Source organism: Oryctolagus cuniculus, chromosome 17, assembly GCF_964237555.1.
Source record: "Oryctolagus cuniculus chromosome 17, mOryCun1.1, whole genome shotgun sequence".
In the NCBI taxonomy this organism is placed as follows: domain Eukaryota; kingdom Metazoa; phylum Chordata; class Mammalia; order Lagomorpha; family Leporidae; genus Oryctolagus; species Oryctolagus cuniculus.
The window spans coordinates 56,226,168-56,243,171 of NC_091448.1; the positions used below are offsets into that span (position 1 = coordinate 56,226,168).

The 17,004-nt window shown below is 41.3% G+C and overlaps 1 protein-coding gene across 2 annotated transcripts in view; it reads left to right on the plus strand.

The window, feature by feature from the left end:
- Window positions 1-15,166, plus strand: part of MAP2K4 (mitogen-activated protein kinase kinase 4) — a 114,331-nt gene extending 99,165 nt beyond the window's left edge. For both annotated transcript variants that reach the window (XM_017348962.3, XM_002718920.5), the window contains 3 exons: window positions 1,271-1,419; window positions 10,802-10,847; window positions 12,606-15,166. In XM_017348962.3, the coding sequence (XP_017204451.1) occupies window positions 1,271-1,419; window positions 10,802-10,847; window positions 12,606-12,719 (309 nt within the window). In that variant the 3' untranslated portion in view covers window positions 12,720-15,166. The remainder of the gene's footprint in view (window positions 1-1,270; window positions 1,420-10,801; window positions 10,848-12,605) is intronic.
- Window positions 15,167-17,004: the final 1,838 nt, after the last annotated feature.

Below are 17,004 nucleotides of genomic sequence, written 5' to 3' on the forward strand. Positions count from 1 at the left end.
TTGACTTTGATTTTGTTTGCCTGTTTTCCACCATGCCTATTATTGTAGGGACTATATTTTCTATTGTTGAGGGGAAAAAAGTATATATTTACCTTAAAGTCAACTCAATTGGTAATTTTCCTCAAGGTTTTTTAAAGCGTCTGAGGCTAGCTGGTGTTGCAGCTGGATCTCTGGGCCACAGGTGGTAGAGTCAGGAGCTGCGCTAAGAATGGCACAGGAAAGGGCAACTTGCCTGCTCCAGGTCAACCATGAAGCTACGTTAGTCTCCCATCTCAACAGTCAGTGTATGGTAGCATTTTTATTTGCTTATTTTTTTTTACAAGTTTTGTTTTGAAGTTTTATTTTCCTGTGCTTGCTGATCTGATTTTGGATGACCTTAACAGCTTCTTCCACATTAGAAGATAGTTATCAGATTAGGTATGCAGCCCAAACCTTTTCCTTCCGTTTTTATCCCATTTTCAGTAACCTCCATTTGTTCATTGGCCTTATATGCTTCTGGAATCCTTTTTCTATGCAGCAGCTCGTGCCCTCGTTAGTTCTTGTTGCTGAGTCCTGTTGCCAGGCTGCTGCCGACCCTGTATAGTGAGTTGAAGGCTTACTGCTCGCCTTTCCAGGGGGCTCCATCTGCTCCCTTATGACCACACGTGGGAGCTGCCTTCTGGAGGGTGTTTGCATTGTGAAGCCAACTGACTGAACAAGGAGGCTTTTTTCCCTTCTTGTATAGTCAGGAGAGAATGTGGATCTTGGGCATCTTTTAAGTCTGCCAGCTTGACCCAAAGACTGCAGCAAGGCTCCTACCTTCCAGTTGAGGCAACTGTTTGCTATGAGGAGATGGTGGTCAGACGTACCTACCTCAGAGCATGCCAGTTGTGTGTAAAATAACAAAATTTTGTGTGTAAAATAACAAATATATACTTCTGCTTACAAAAACAAAATTCTGTTTTGTGAATAGTTTTATTGTCATTTTTAAAACAAGCTCCTTTAATTACATTCAGCTAAACTTTATTGTTTAAAAGTAAGATACTTGGTATTTATATTTGCTTTATAATTTATTTTTATAGAGACAATCTTAGAAAAATCATGAAATTAATTTCTAAGACCCTAAATCTTTCACTTTAATTTTTTAAAAAGATTTATTTTATTTATTTGAAAGACAGATAGAGGTAGAGACAGAGAGAGAGATTTCCCATCCGCTGGTTCACTCCCCATTCCACTGGGGAGAGTAAATAATGCCTGGTGTATTTTGCTTTTTCCTCTTTGTTCTCTTTAGTACGAGTTGGCCACAGGCCGATTTCCTTATCCAAAGTGGAATAGTGTATTTGATCAGCTAACACAAGTCGTGAAAGGAGATCCTCCACAGCTGAGTAATTCTGAGGAGAGGGAATTCTCCCCAAGTTTCATCAACTTTGTCAACTTGTGGTAAGTACTTCCTTCATGATTGCTCAAACGCATATGGTGACAGCAATGAGGTTTACTTAAGCCTAGCAGCATTGGTACTTGACCTGGGAGAGGTGGACCCTTTGTGACATCACCCTGCCTTGTAGGCTGGGACTCCAGGTCATTATGACTATGTGGAAGGCTCCAGCTAGCCTGGAGAAGTATCACTTTTTTATTGTGCTGCTCCAGTTTTGGTGAGAAACAGTCATGGGTGGTGGAGAAGCTGATGCCTCCAGGTGTCTAGTACTTTGTACAAAGAGAGCTAGGTTAAACCTCTAGGTGGGACAGATCATCCTACTCTGATATGGGTCTCACAATGAAATTGTGCCAGGATTGCCTGGAAACTTTTTCTGCGTCAAGGCTTTGCCATATCAGACTGTTCAGGAGTGAATTTGCTCTGATATAACACGACACAGGTGTGTGTGTGTATGTAGTAGGGCCAGGCTCAAAGCAAAATGGACAAAACCGTATATAATGACCCTCTGAAAATTTAGACAAGATGCAAACCCCACACCTGTTGGTATTGTTTAACTTTTATTTAACAGTTTTGTGTGCATATGTGTGTGTGTGTGTGTGCATGTGTTTGTAGCACCTAAGAATAAATACATGCAGACATGGCAATAATAAAGTCACGCTTTGCTCTTTTTTTTTTTTTTTTTTTTTTGACAGGCAGAGATAGACAGTGAGAGAGAGAGACAGAGAGAAAGGTCTTCGTTTTTCCGTTGGTTCACCCCCAAAATGGCTGCTACGGCTGGCGTGTTGCGCTGATCCGAAAGCCAAGAGCCAGGTGCTTCCTCCTGGTCTCCCATGCGGGTGCAGGGCCCAAGCACTTAGGGGCCATTCTCCACTGCCTTCCTGGGCACAGCAGAGAGCTGGACTGGAAGAGGAGCAACCGGGACAGAATCTGGCACCCCAACCGGGACTAGAACCTGGGGTGCTGGCACCGCAGGTGGAGGATTAGCCTAGTGAGCCAAGGCGCCAGCACTTTGCTCTGTTTTTAAATAAAACCCTTTTTTGGTTATTATTATTTTTTTAAGATTTACTTATTTGAAAGGCAGAGTCAGAGAGAGCTTCTATCCACTGGTTTACTCCCTAAAAGGTCACAGTGGCCAAGGCTGGGCCAGGCCAAAGCCAGGAGCCAATTGCTCTATCCCAGTGTCCCAAGTGAGTGCAGGGGCCCAAGCACTTGGGCCATCTTCTGCTGCTTTCCCTGCATTAGCAGGGAGCTGGATTGGAAGTAGAGCAGCTGGGACTGGAACTGGTGCTCACATGGGATGCCAGCATAGCAGGTGGCAGCTTAACCCCACTGTGCCACAACGCTGGCCCTGTCATTTGCTGTTTTTGTAATTTTTCCATTTATTCAGTATTTTTTAAAAATAAGACATATATGAACAAAAAAGCCAGAGAATTGGGGTTGTTGTTGCGGTGTGGAATATTGGACCGCTGCCTGCACTGCAGGCATCCCATATGGGCTCCAGTTTCCATCCGACTGCTGCACTTCCTATTCAGCTCCCTGCTAATGCACCTCGATAAGCAGCAGAGGATGGCTCAAGTGCTTGAGCCCCTGCACCCACGTGGGAGACCTGGAAGAAATTTCTGGCTCCTGGCTTTGGCCTGGCCCAGTCCCAGCTATTCCGGCCATTTGGGGAATGAACCAGGAGATGGAAGACTGCTCTCTCTCTCTCTGTCTCTCTCTCTCTCTCTGTCTCTCTCTCTCTCTCTCTTTCTGCTTCTCTGTCTATAACTCAGTCTTTCAAATAAATAAAATAAATCATAAAAAAAAAAGCTGGAGTGTTCTATTCATTCTTGAAAATGCTTTTTTTGTTTCTTACTTTTTTCTGCCAAGAATGCTATTTATTTCTTCTCTTTATAGGCTTATATGACTCATATTTCAGGGTCTAACATTGTCTCCTCTTTGAATAATTAGAAGGTATATGGTTGACTTTAGCTTTCAAGGCCCTATCATCGTCTCTGACTAATTTCTACTCTTGTGGGGGAGTAGAATACCTCAAAATTTTCTAGGTTGAAGAAGGCTACAGAGATGACTCAAATTAGCTGCTTTCTTCTAAGAACAATTTGTTTTTTGCTAATTTGCATACTATATATAGGTTATACAATTCCACAAATGCGATCATTTTATGTATTCTGTTTTAATGAGATATCTGCTTAAAGAATATATGTAAGCCATAAAGCATGATATCTGAATAATCGTCTGTGAACCTTCCATGGGTGTTGCTTTCTTTTAATTCCTAGAGTTCTTGATTAGCTTTGTTTTATATACTGTAACTCTTGTTGATTTTTGAATTTCATTTCTCTTGGTTATGTACATCAGTGTCCCTTTTGTTTTCCCTGAGTAGGTTTATATTTGCATCTCATTCCACATCATTTATGTCTGTTTTTGTCATCTGCTTTTATTAGTGCTTTACATTTGTCGTTTTCCCTGCCACTGTACTTGTCTTGGACATTGTAGGATCATTCAGATTTCTAAGTAGTTTCTTATATTCCAGGATTGCCTTGTTCCAAACCATTCTCTGTTTTATTATTGTGTATGTGTGTGTTGCACACATGATTATATTCTCTATTTAAAACCATGTGTTCTAACTGGAGTGGTATTAGCCCCAAACAGTTGAAAACTGATTTTGTGGAGACAGAAATCTTGCATCACACAATTGTTCATAGCCCTTCCTAGTAGGGAGGGTGCTTATCGCAAAAACGTTTGGGAAGCACTGTCCTGGAGGCTTCTTCCTGACCTTAAAACAGTGTACATTAACATGACTTTCCAAACCTCATTGTGATCTGATTTGGCTTGTTGCTGTAGCCACATTTCTCATTACTCCCCTTATATGAGCTGTCTCTCTGCCAGACTGATTTTCTTCAGTTATATAATGTAGAAGAGACTAGAGGCTAACATGGGAGAATAGTTATATTGCCTTTGGAAAAAGATTTCTGAAACAGCATACAGAAAGAAGCTAAGTACAAGAGAAAAGACTGGTAAAATTGCATTTCACTAAAATTGAAAACTTTTGTTGATTAAAAAACAGTCCTGGATGAAATGCTAAACCATGCAGTATAAGGTATTTCTCATAAAGTTGTTTGATAAAGGACTGTTCTACAGAATATGTAAAGAATACTTATAAAACATTCATTGATAGGAAAATAACAATGCAACATGGCAAAATACTTGAAAGACATTGTAAAAGATGATATTTGAAAGATCAATAAACATATTAAAGGGTGCTCACTAAGCATTATTAGTCCTCAGAGAGATGCAAATCAAAACTGCAATGAGATACCATTACAGTCACCAGAATACCTTAAAGTGACTGACCGTACCAGGTGTTGATGAGGATGTGAGGTACGGGAAGTCTCATCCATAACATGTGGAATATATGATTGAAGCATGAGCTGCTGTAACAAACTCAGAAAGTAAATCCCTGGACAAGGTGATGATGCTGTTGTGATGCGCCTGCCCCTCACAATCTGCTCAGTCTAAACCCTAGATCAACTTGGGATATGTTATGCACTCCGAAGCCCTTTTAGAAGAGGTAAAGAAGAATCCCTGGCAAAAGTAAGCAGATCAGAGAATTGTACCAGAACTAGAAATCTGAACAAAATATGCCCTTGTAAAATTGTCAGTGAAAACATATGCAATGAAGGAATGCTTTGAATTTAAGAAACGTTTCAAATAGGAAATACAGTTTTTGAATTGAAAAATGGTGGTATGTGTTTGATTGTGTGTTGGGGGTTAACCAAATCTGTGAAGTAGGCAATGCCCTTCAGTTCATCTTCCAGAAGAAAGGGATAAAGAAGTTAATATGAGGTAGATGATGAAAGATGTAGAAGGAAAATCCAGGAAATTTTATGTAACTGATAATAATCAGAAAAGGATCTCCTGTATTTGGAGAAAAACTTGAGTGAGATTAAGATGCTAGACCAAATTAACTAAAAAGAGGGGGGGAGGCAGAAAGCCACATCTAGTTAAGGTAACATTTTGAAGTTCCTTTTAAAAATGTATTAAGGTTGGCCAACATTGTGGTGCAGCAGTTTAAGCCATCACCTGTGATGCCAGCATCCCATATGAGCATTGATTGGAGTCCCCAGCTGCTCCACTTCCACTTCTGCTCCCGCTAATGCACCTTGGAAAATAGCAGAAGATTACCCAAATACTTGGGCCTCTGCCACCCATGTGGGAGACCCGGGTGGAATTCCAGGCTTCTGGCTTGAACCTGGCTCAGCTGCAGCTGTTGGCGCCATTTGAGGAGTCAGTTAAAAAAATGGAAGACCTCCCTATCTCTCCCTAACTCTGTCAAATAAATAAATAAATAAATAAATGTTTTTTAAGAAGTGTATCAAGTAGTACAAAATTAAGGAATCCATAGAGCTCTCAAATTAAATGAAATCTGAAATTATGGAAGGTAAGGGAATGTCAAAGCAAACTTAAAAACTGTATCCCTAACATGGATTTTCTATCTGAATTCATAATAAGTGTGTGATAGATATTCTTTAGAAGATAATTTAATTTAATTTTATTTTATTTATTTTTTTTTATTTATTTTTTTTTTTTGACAGGCAGAGTGGACAGTGAGAGAGAGACAGAGAGAAAGGTCTTCCTTTGCCGTTGGTTCACCCTCCAATGGCCGCCACGGCCGGCGCGCTGCGGCCGGCGCACCACGCTGATCCGATGGCAGGAGCCAGGAGCCAGGTGCTTTTCCTGGTCTCCCATGGGGTGCAGGGCCCAAGCACCTGGGCCATCCTCCACTGCACTCCCGGGCCACAGCAGAGGGCTGGCCTGGAAGAGGGGCAACCGGGACAGAATCCGGCGCCCCGACCGGGACTAGAACCCGGTGTGCCGGCGCCGCTAGGCGGAGGATTAGCCTAGTGAGCCGCGGCGCCGGCCGATAATTTAATTTTAAAATTTGATTTTAAGCCTTTGGTTGGAGAGACACCTCCTACTCCCTGTAGTTGATGGGCTCCAGCAGATGCCCAAGGCAAAGCTAAATGGAATATGAGTAGTACACAGAAAACTCAACACTTAACAAAAGGGAATGAGAACTAGTAGAAACAGGAAACAACTGGTGACAGAAATAGATCTTCAACAAACTTCAAATATTAGAATGATCAGAAACAAAAAAATTTTAATTCAATGAAAGAGACGCATCTTGGCGATATAAACAGAAAACAAAGAGCCCAATAGAAGTTCTAGAATTGAAAAGCATAGATTAAAACAATAAATAGCTGGTTTTACATTAAATACAATTGAAGAGAGATTAGTGAACTGCAAGACAGATCTGAACCTCTCCTAGTAGAACTTTTTGAGATGAATTTTCTGTGGTCTGCTGTGTCCAGTAATATAGCCACTAACTTTGAAATGTGGCCGATGTGACTGAGGAAGTATTTTATCTAGAGTTAATTTGGCTAGTGGCTACCTAATTTGATAGTCTAACTAATTGGGGTTATATTATTGACAGCAGATTACTTCTGTTAGCAATAATTCAGAAATATCAATGTTGATAGTAATTTGGTTTTCCATTTTCCCTCAGCCTCATGGGTTTATATGGTGACATAATTTTCTGCTCTACTGGATGAAATAGAAAAAACAAAAAACCAAAAAGATATGGGAGTTTCACAAAGAAAGCAATCTGTGTGGGTGAAACATGCAATAGAAAGGATCATTAAGTTTTATGTAGGTCTGAAGCTACAGGCGTGGTATATTCCTTGTATAAAAGTAGGCAGCAACAGCTGGGACCTTGTTTCCTATAGAATCCAAATTCTGCAAATGCTCTTTTTCACAGGGGGCCAGCAGGAGTAAGTGTAGGAGAAAGGAGAAACTATTGGTATCAGTTGCTGCCTGGGCCACAGCCTAAATAAGCTGTGACTGTAACATGGCAAGACTATAGATACCTGATGCAAGACTATGGGACTGTATCTGTAATAGTTCAATGTCAGTACAGGACTGGAACTTGAAGGGTTTATTACAGAATCTTGTTCTAAACTGGTATCTCTGAAAAGGAGACGAAGCTGTGAAATTACTCTGCATGATGTATCTCTAGCTCCAGGTTCAGGTTGTACTTTGTAGGCACTCAGATATTTCTTGAACAAATGAGTATACATGGAAAGTAGGCACATTCTTTCAGAATGAGTTGTTAGACCAAAATTCCAAGATACATAAAGTCAGATGCTAACAAAAGCACCCAATAAAACAGAACCTGAATTTATTTTAAGTTGAGGTAAATTATGGAATACTGAAATACACTGTAACAGAAAATAAGTATATTTAGGATCCTTTGTAAGTTATAATAAACTTATAAAAGTGTAAGTTCCATTAAAACCAAAGAAGAAATAAAGCAGAAATGAATCAGTCAGATATGAGAACCATTTAATTTGAAGTCATGGAAATTAAAAAACATAGCTATTGCTATAAAAGGCACAACAGACTTGATGTACTCTAAACCAGATATAATTAGAAGACAGAATTAGAAAAATGAATTCATAGTAGTCAAGTGGAAACAACCTATTTGTCCGTTCACTGATGAATGGATAAAACGTATGATACCTACACACAATTGAATACTAGTCAGCTTATAAAAATGATGAAATCTTGTCATTTGTAGCAACATAGATGGACCTGCTGGAATTCATTATGATAAGTGAAATAAGCCATTTAACTCAAATGTGGAATCTCAAAAAGAATGGTGATCTCATAGAAGTGTAATGTAGTTACCATAGGCTGGGGAGGGAGAGATTGGGAGAACTTGATTAACAGGTACAGACTTGTAGCTAGATAGGAGTGATAAGTTCAGGGGTGCTCCTGCATAGTAGGATGACTACAGATAATGTACTGCATACTTCTCTTTTAAGAAAATACTAGCAGATAGGATTTTAGATGTTTTCACCATAACAACATGTGAAATATTTGAGGAGACAGATATGTTTACTCAGATTGGACATTTACAATGTATCCATGTGTCAAAACATCACATGGTACCCTATAAATATGTACAATTTTTATGTGTATTAAACTTTTTTAAAAAAGAATTAAGGAAATGAAAAAGAAACTGAGGAATTTCCCCAGCATGAAACAGATAAAAAAATATGAAAAGCAGCTAAGATTTAGGGATCATGAAAGGTAGAGAAGAATGTAATGGAAATATGAAGGCAGCTCTGAAAGAGGAGAAACAGTATTTGAGGTAGTCATGGAAAACATCTGAGAACTGATCCAGGATAGGCTATCGCAATGAAAATAAAGCTTGTTTCATTCCGGGTAGTGAAGGACAAATTGCTGCCTAAATGCACTAGTGCAAAAATGGCAGAACAATGACAAAAATAAAAGTCATCAGGAAGAGAGGATAGGTTAGCTGCCAAGGACTGACTGAAATCGTGTTCCCTGCAACATAATTGCCAGTAAAAAGTGGAGTCAGCTCCTGAGTGCGGAAGGGAAACACTTGTCAGCCTAGCCCTGAAGTTTTGTACTCAGGCATTCAAACAGCATTCAAAGTAAGGGAGAAATACAGACATTTTCAGGAATAGAAAAACTGGGAGTTTACCATTTCTAAACAGTTTTCAAAGAAGATCCTTGATCAAGAAGAAAAGTTGGTCCAGAAGACGTGTGTCCCAGCGTGGTCCCAGAAGTCGGGCTTTTGAGACAGAAATGAGTGTGTAAGAATTGGATGCTAGCGATTTGGGGATCAGCAGCTTAGCCAAAGGAAGGAAGCAGCATTGGGCAGAGGAAGTTGAGCTGCAGTGCAGTCTCTGTGAGAGTTTCAGCTGACTCCGTGGCAAGGTGAAGGTGGAGTGGCCCATCGGGATAACCCAACTTGTAATGACAGTCTTCTATTTATAACCTCTTGTGGATCAGTCATGAAAGGCAAGCCATTGTGGGGAAGATAAGGCAGTTTTCTACTGATGAGGTATTCTTGAAGAGGCATCCTCAAGAGGGTTGTCTGCTGGCAGTGTTCCCCAGATGGGAAAAGTAAGTCCATCATTCTTTTTTTTTTTTTTTTTTTTTTTTTTTTTTTTTTGACAGGCAGAGTGGACAGTGAGAGAGAGAGAGAGACAGAGAGAAAGGTCTTCCTTTGCCGTTGGTTCACCCTCCAATGGCCGCCGCGGCCGGCGCGCTGCGGCCGGCGCACCGCGCTGATCCGATGGCAGGAGCCAGGAGCCAGGTGCTTTTCCTGGTCTCCCATGGGGTGCAGGGCCCAAGCACCTGGGCCATCCTCCACTGCACTCCCGGGCCACAGCAGAGAGCTGGCCTGGAAGAGGGGCAACCGGGACAGAATCCGGCGCCCCGACCGGGACTAGAACCCGGTGTGCCGGCGCCGCAAGGCGGAGGATTAGCCTAGTGAGCCGCGGCGCCAGCCAAGTCCATCATTCTTGAAGAGGGAGTCCATGTAGCACTTTGCAGCATCCACTATGAAAGGAATGGGAGATGACAGAGCAGTGAGTTTAGAAAAAGAGGTAAACTATGTTGTCAGTATTAACTTCTGATAGTAAGAAATGAATTTAAGTTTGAGGAGAGTAGTGATTAAAATATGGGTCAATATAGATGGGGTAAATACAAACTAAATGGAAATCTTATGACAACTTTAATTAGATGAGGGAGAATTTGAGGAGAAAATACCAACAGAGCAGAAACTTTATATATTGATACAGTCCTTAGTGAAGTTGTATTGTTTCAGATTTTTGGACCCAAGTACATAGCATTGAAATACAGAATACAAAAGTTTTAAAAGCTTAATGATAAAATTCATGTGTAGTTTACCTTTCAGGATTACTGAATCGCTGGTTCCTCTTGGGTGATGGATGGATGGATAGATGGATGGATGAATGGATAGAGATGCACACATTTAGAAAAGCATAAATGTGTAAATATACAATTTTATACTTGCATTCATATCCTCAGGAGTACAGAATGTTTTTTTTTTTTTAACCGAAGACCATTTTGGATATTTATAACAACATGATCGGTGAACCATACAAAATTATCAACTTAAAAACTAGCCTGATAACAGATTTATTGAATTTTGAGTCCCTCCTGTGCTTGCCTTGGCAGGGCCAGATGTCCCCACCCCTGATTTATCAAGTATTCAGTGTGGCTGTAACACAGTGTCATCAATTCTCAGCAGTTACCTTTCTTTCTTATTTTCTATTATTGATCCTATATTGGTAGCTTAACGATAAATCCTTAGATTATAGATCACCTAATTTTGTGTATATACTTTGCTATGTTTAGCAGGTAATTTGCTTTGTTTATTACTTTGGATCTCAAGGAAAAAGCTATTTGATCTATGTAGTATTTTGTGTGTGAAATAAAACAGTACAATAAATGTGCCTCCATTTTATTAACATTGCTTTAATGTTATTTTAGCCTTACGAAGGATGAATCCAAAAGGCCAAAGTATAAAGAACTTCTGGTGAGTGTGAACTGTGAATTTTCAATCCAGGCTCTCCCCTAAATCCTGTTAGTATGCTGATTCACTAAGCAAGCAGTGCACTTCTCTGTCACAGATAATCACCCTGACTTCACTGTTTTCTTGAATGTTTTCATTAAAAAAAAAAAAAAATGTTTATTTGAAAGGCAGAGAGAGAGAGAGAGACCTTTCACTTGTTCCCTCCCCAAATGCCTACAATAGCCTGGGTTGGACCAGGCTGAAGCTGGGAGCCTAGAACTCCATCCAGTTCTCTCACATGGGTGGCAGAGACTCAACTACTTGAACCATCATCTGCTACCTCCCAGGAAAACATTAGCCAGGAGTTGGATAAGAAGGGAGTAGCTGGGGCTCTAACCTGGAGCTCCAGTGGAACATGGGCATCCCAAGTGGTGGTTTAACCTGGTGTGCCACAATGCCCATCTGTGATCTGTAATATTTTTAGATAAAGGTATAAGGAAAGAAAATTTGTAGTTATATTTTTCCTCTGGATTTACTAATTTCTCATGGAAAATTTTGGTCTTAACATGTAGAAATTAGGGAATGGTGCTGTAAGCCACCGCCTACAGACCTGGCATTCCATAGGGTTGCCAGTTTGAGTCCCAGATGCTCCACTTTTGATGCAGCTCCCTGCTAATGGCCTGGTGAAGTAGTGGAGGAAGCCCAAGTCCTTGGACGCCTGTGCCCATGTGGGAGACCCGGGAGAAGCTCCTGGCTTTGGCCTGGCCCAGCCCTGGCTGTTGTGGCCATTTTGTGGGTGAACCAGTGGATAGAAGACCTCTGTATCCTTCCCCTCTCTCTCTGTAACTCTGATTTTCAAATAAATAAATAGATAAGTAAGAACTTAAAAAAAATTACCCCCAAGAATTCTAGCTCTCACCTTATGGAGCCATTTTTCACTGTGTACTGTATGTTTATGTAACATATCCATAAGAAAAAGTTTGTAAGAGGTATACTTATTGTACTTACTCTGTTTTTTTCAAAAACTCACAAGCAAATTTACATCATATGGCTACTTTGCATTTCTGTGAAAGTTCTCAGTCACAGTCTGCTGGGTGTGGCAATGCTTTGGGCAGGGAAGGAGGTACTGTGATCTGATAATGTAGGGCTATTTTTTAAAAAGACCTATTTATTTTTCACATTTAGCTTCTGAAGGATGTTAGATGAAATTTATAGTCATCTCAGCAATGATTGTAAAGATACTGAGTCATTGTATTTAGAGAAGTTGTGAGGGAAAAATGTTGATAAAAGTGGAGTATGAGAAGGTGGGTTAGTGATTCAGATCTGGGCTCTGGAGAGTACAAGCTCATGGGACAAGTTTCTGTTCGGTCTTTGCACTGCCACTGGGATACCCTGAGGATTGGGATTTTTGCCTGTGCCCCTAGAGGAACAGCGAGTGGTATTCATGTAGTCCGTCTTAGCTCTCAGATGGTATGGTGGAGGCTCCACTTAGGTTTTGTTCTGAGGAACAAACAACACTGCCGTCTGCCTCAACACAGTCTCCCTGGTTCACAGATAAGCTCAGACCTCACTGCCTGGGTGGCACCTCCAAACTGTCACACCCACTAACTTACCTGCACGAAACGAAGGCTCTAGACTGGTGGAGCTACAGTTGTCTACAGCCACATGTAGTTGGGAGTCTGCAGTTCCAAGCTGTGTAGAAATTGGGAAAAGTTCAGTTTGGGCTTTAATACATACCCTTGATATTTTTCTTTCCTTCTCCCTTTTTCAATTTTTTTACAGAAACATCCCTTTATTTTGATGTATGAGGAACGTACCGTTGAGGTCGCATGCTATGTTTGTAAAATCCTGGATCAAATGCCAGCTACTCCCAGCTCTCCCATGTATGTCGATTGATATCGCTGCTACATCAGACTCTAGAAAAAAGGGCTGAGAGGAAGCAAGACGTAAAGAATTTTCATCCCGTATCACAGTGTTTTTATTGCTCGCCCAGACACCATGTGCAATAAGATTGGTGTTCGTTTCCATCATGTCTGTATACTCCTGTCACCTAGAACGTGCATCCCTGTAATACCTGATTGATCACACAGTGTTAGTGCTGGTCAGAGAGACCTCATCCTGCTCTTTCGTGATGAACATGTTCATGAAATGTGGAAGTCCGTACGATCAAGTTGTTGACTGTGATTAGATCACACCTTAAATTCATTTCTAGACTCGAAACCTGGAGACGCAGCTACTGGAATGTTGTTTGATCAGACTTCCAAATGCTGGAAGGACGTGGTGATGGATGTACTAAGTCTGAACGTAGAGACTCGGGCTTGAGTGAGAAGAACTTGCACAGCCAATGAGACACATTGCCTTCTGGAGCTGGGAGACAAAGGAGGAGTTTACCTTCTTCACCAAGTGCAATAGATTTACTGATTTGATATTCTGTTGCTTTACAGTCACAGTCGATGTTTGGGGATCGATGTGCTCAGCCAAATTTCCTGTTCGAAATATCATGTTAAATTAGAATGAATTTATCTTTACCAAAAACCATGTTGCATTCAAAGAGGTGAACATTAAAATATTGAGACAGGACAGAATGTGTTCTTTTCTCCTTTACCAGTCCTTCTACTTTTCATTGGGAAGACTCAGGAGTCTGCCACTTGTCAAAGAAGGTGCTGATCCTAAGAATTTTTCACTCTCAGAATTTGGTGTGCTGCCAACTTGATGTTTCACCTGCCACAAACCACCAGGACTGAAAGAAGAAAAAAGTACAGAGGGCAAAGTTTACAGATGTTTTAATTCTAATACTGTATCCGGAACAACTTGTAGCAGCTACGTGTGTTTCCCCTTGGTCCCAAACCTGTTACTTTAGCCATCATAACTCACTAACAGGGAGAAGGAGCTAGTAGCAATGTGCCTTGATTGAATAGATAAAAAGTTCTTACAGGCAGCAAAAGACCAAATCTCAGTTGTTTGCTTCTTGCCATCACTGGCCCAGGTATTTAGTTTCTGGATCTCTTTCCCCTTCCCTGTGGCCTGTTGCCGCTGTGTGACTTTTGCTTAATCCAAAATATTTAGCCTTTTTTTCTATATCAAAAATCTTTCTGATTACCAGGGATGTCTCTGACCAAGGAAGTTGAGCCGCCGGATCTCTCTTATGCTGTAGTGTTTAAAAGGCTGAGAACAGTGGGGCCTGGCTGATGTGGTAGGCGATGAGGCCAGAGATGGGGATCTGAAATGGCAGTCTTTTTACCTGCTGCAATCTCTAGTAGTTCATTATCACTTCTGAGAATTGGAATTTCCCAAAACAGAAAAGTGAAACAAAAAACCCTGAATAATTAGAGGAGGCCATTTAAGTGTATCATTTGTGCATCTTCACCCACCCGGGAGCCAGTGTCTCATTTGGTTTTGCACAGGCCTCCCTGGCACGGAGCCTTGGGCTTTATCTAGCAGTTGGGCAGCACTGTGAGTGGTTCAAGCACACTGGAATGTAGAACAGCCGAGGTCTGAGATGCAGAGCATGCCATTCCAGAACCAAATCGTGGCAGGTATCGCTGTGTCTCCTCCCAGAGTGACGGTCATACCTACTATACAACAACAAAGGGAGAATGGTGCTGTTTAAAAGTTACATCCCTGTAAAAATGCAGAATTACAAAGATTTCTCTCTTAGGTCCACTTGCCTAATTTCCTTATCTCTTCCCCCACGGCGTCCCAAACCTTAGACGTCCCAGTGTTCTGAAAGGAGACGTTGCTATCTGTCTTCCTTCGACCGCACCAAGCCATCACCCTCCATTGCTCCCAGGGACCCAAGAGGAATTGGTTTCTCTGCTGTCAACTTCCCGTCTGGCTCAGCCTAGGGTCACTTTGCCATTATGCAAATGGAGATTAAAGCAATTCTGACTGTCCAGGAGCTAATCTGACCATTCTATTGTGTGGATGACCACATAAAAAGGCAATTTTAGTGTATTAATCATAGATTATTATAAACTATAAACTTAAGGGCAAGGAATTTATTACAATGTATCTTTATTAAAACAAAAGGGTGTATAGTGTTCACAAACTGTGAAAATAGTGTAAGAACTGTACATTGTGAGCTCTGGTTATTTTTCTCTTGTACCATAGAAAAATGTATAAAAATTATCAAAAAGCTAATGTGCAGGGATATTGCCTTATTTGTCTGTAAAAATGGAGCTCAGTAACATAACTGCTTCTTGGAGCTTTGGAATATTTTATCCTGTATTCTTGTTTGAATTCCTCCTCTATTTAAGATATATACATGGAATCAAAGTGTTTATGTAATAGTTCTATCCTTTTGCCTGCAGGTCAGTTGTAATAAATCTAGGATGTGATGATGACTTTGTAATTTGATTTTCTGAAGTCAGACCCTGAGAGGGGAAACTGAAGTAAATTGCATTAAATTAAATTATCTGTGCATTTCCCACTGGGAAGAACTATCCCCTTCTGGAAGTGCTCATGGCTTCTGCCGTGTTCTCCCCTCCCGTGGTTGCTCTGTGCCCTTTGCTTGTCCTTTATGAAACCAGAGATGCACCTGGGAAGCACCGTGTTGCTCCCTGTGTGAGCAAGTGTGCCGCGGTGTCTTCAAGTTTGTTCCTGTGCTGATTGTCTTCATCTGCCACGAACTCAATGCTAAAGGAAGGGACAACCGCTCTTCCATCTGTGTCATGATGGAAAGGTCCAACTTGTAAGAAGCCAGGTGTGGTTCCCAGGCATCCTCTCTGTTCCTGGTTCTGGCACTGGCAGGTGAGCATTAGGTGTCAGGTTAGATCCTGGGTGGTGACCACTCATGGCTGCCCGAGAGATGGGTAGGTAGGACATTTGTGGGTGAAAGACTCAGGATCAGACCTGGGAGGTTTATGGATGGGAGGACTGGGGCCTGCAAACGACTGGAGAGAAGCGCTTTGTGGCTCCAGCCCTGACTTTATCTTTTACAATACCACGTCCTGCTCACTGATCAAATTCTGACGCATTGATTGTATAGTGATTTAGCTCCCTGTCCTTTTACTATGCCTACTCCTAACTGAATCTGAGATACTACTATGGAACCAGATGGGAGAAGTATTCAGCATTCTCCAAGGAAGGGGGTGACTGAAGGAATCCTGGCCTTAGCTGCTCAGGGAAAATCTACCCTGTGGAGTTTCCATATCCCAGCTGTGTGCAAGAGACCAGATGGCGTGAGAGGTAGGTGGAATGCACTCTGTGTTTCCTAGGACACTGTCTTCTGTTTGTTCCTCTCATTTCATCCCAACAGCAGCCTATCAAACTCAGTGGTTTCCCATTTTAGATAAATATATATATATATGATATGTATCATATATATATATATATATATGGTTTCAAAAAGTGGAGCACTGGCCCATATGAGATTCAAATCCAAGGCTATAATAATACATACCATCAGAAATTCATTGATTAAAAACACAGCCATTAAAGAAGTGTTGTGGAGTCGAAAGCAAAACAGTGAACACTGTTGGAGACACTCTTCCTAAATTCTAGAACCTACTTTGTTGTCTTGGAAAGGAGTTGAAGGCAGAGGTGTGGGAGCCACACTGAAGGTTAGTGGTCTTCCCAAGGACAGCTGAGTGGTTTCCTTGGAACTAACCAGAGAAACTGTCCTGATTCTTGAGTGCAATACTTGGGAGCATGGTGGACTAATGGCATTCGTTGAGAATGGGTGTCAGGCAAGGAGGGAGCATCTAGTGACCTTTTGGTTAGTCCTCAAGTATTGTTCATTTTTGATGCTTTCCAACTGACTTAGCTGTGGGGAGATAGAAAAAGGACCCACATCAGGTCTTTGAAATCACTTTGGAACACTGGCTACCCTATCTTGGAGTCTAACAGTGGTTTTGTATCCCAGTTCTTGGCAAGGAAATGGTTTCATCTGCTTTGTAATTTAGAAAAATCAGTTCAATTAACTGTGTAGGCTGATATGAAAGCAGGAAGGTTTGAAGAACAACTAAGAATCTTGCAGGGTGGGGTATAGAATTGGGAACAGGGAGAAGAGGATTTAAGAGATACCTTGTTGGTGAAATGAGTTAGATTGGTTCCTGATCCCGTGTGTGGGGTAAAGAGGCAGGGAAGCCTGGAATAATGTTTTCTGGCTTGGGTGACTTGGGGGTTGACACTATCTGTTGATCCTTTACAACCTTCCATGGTTGACCAAGCTTGCTCTGCT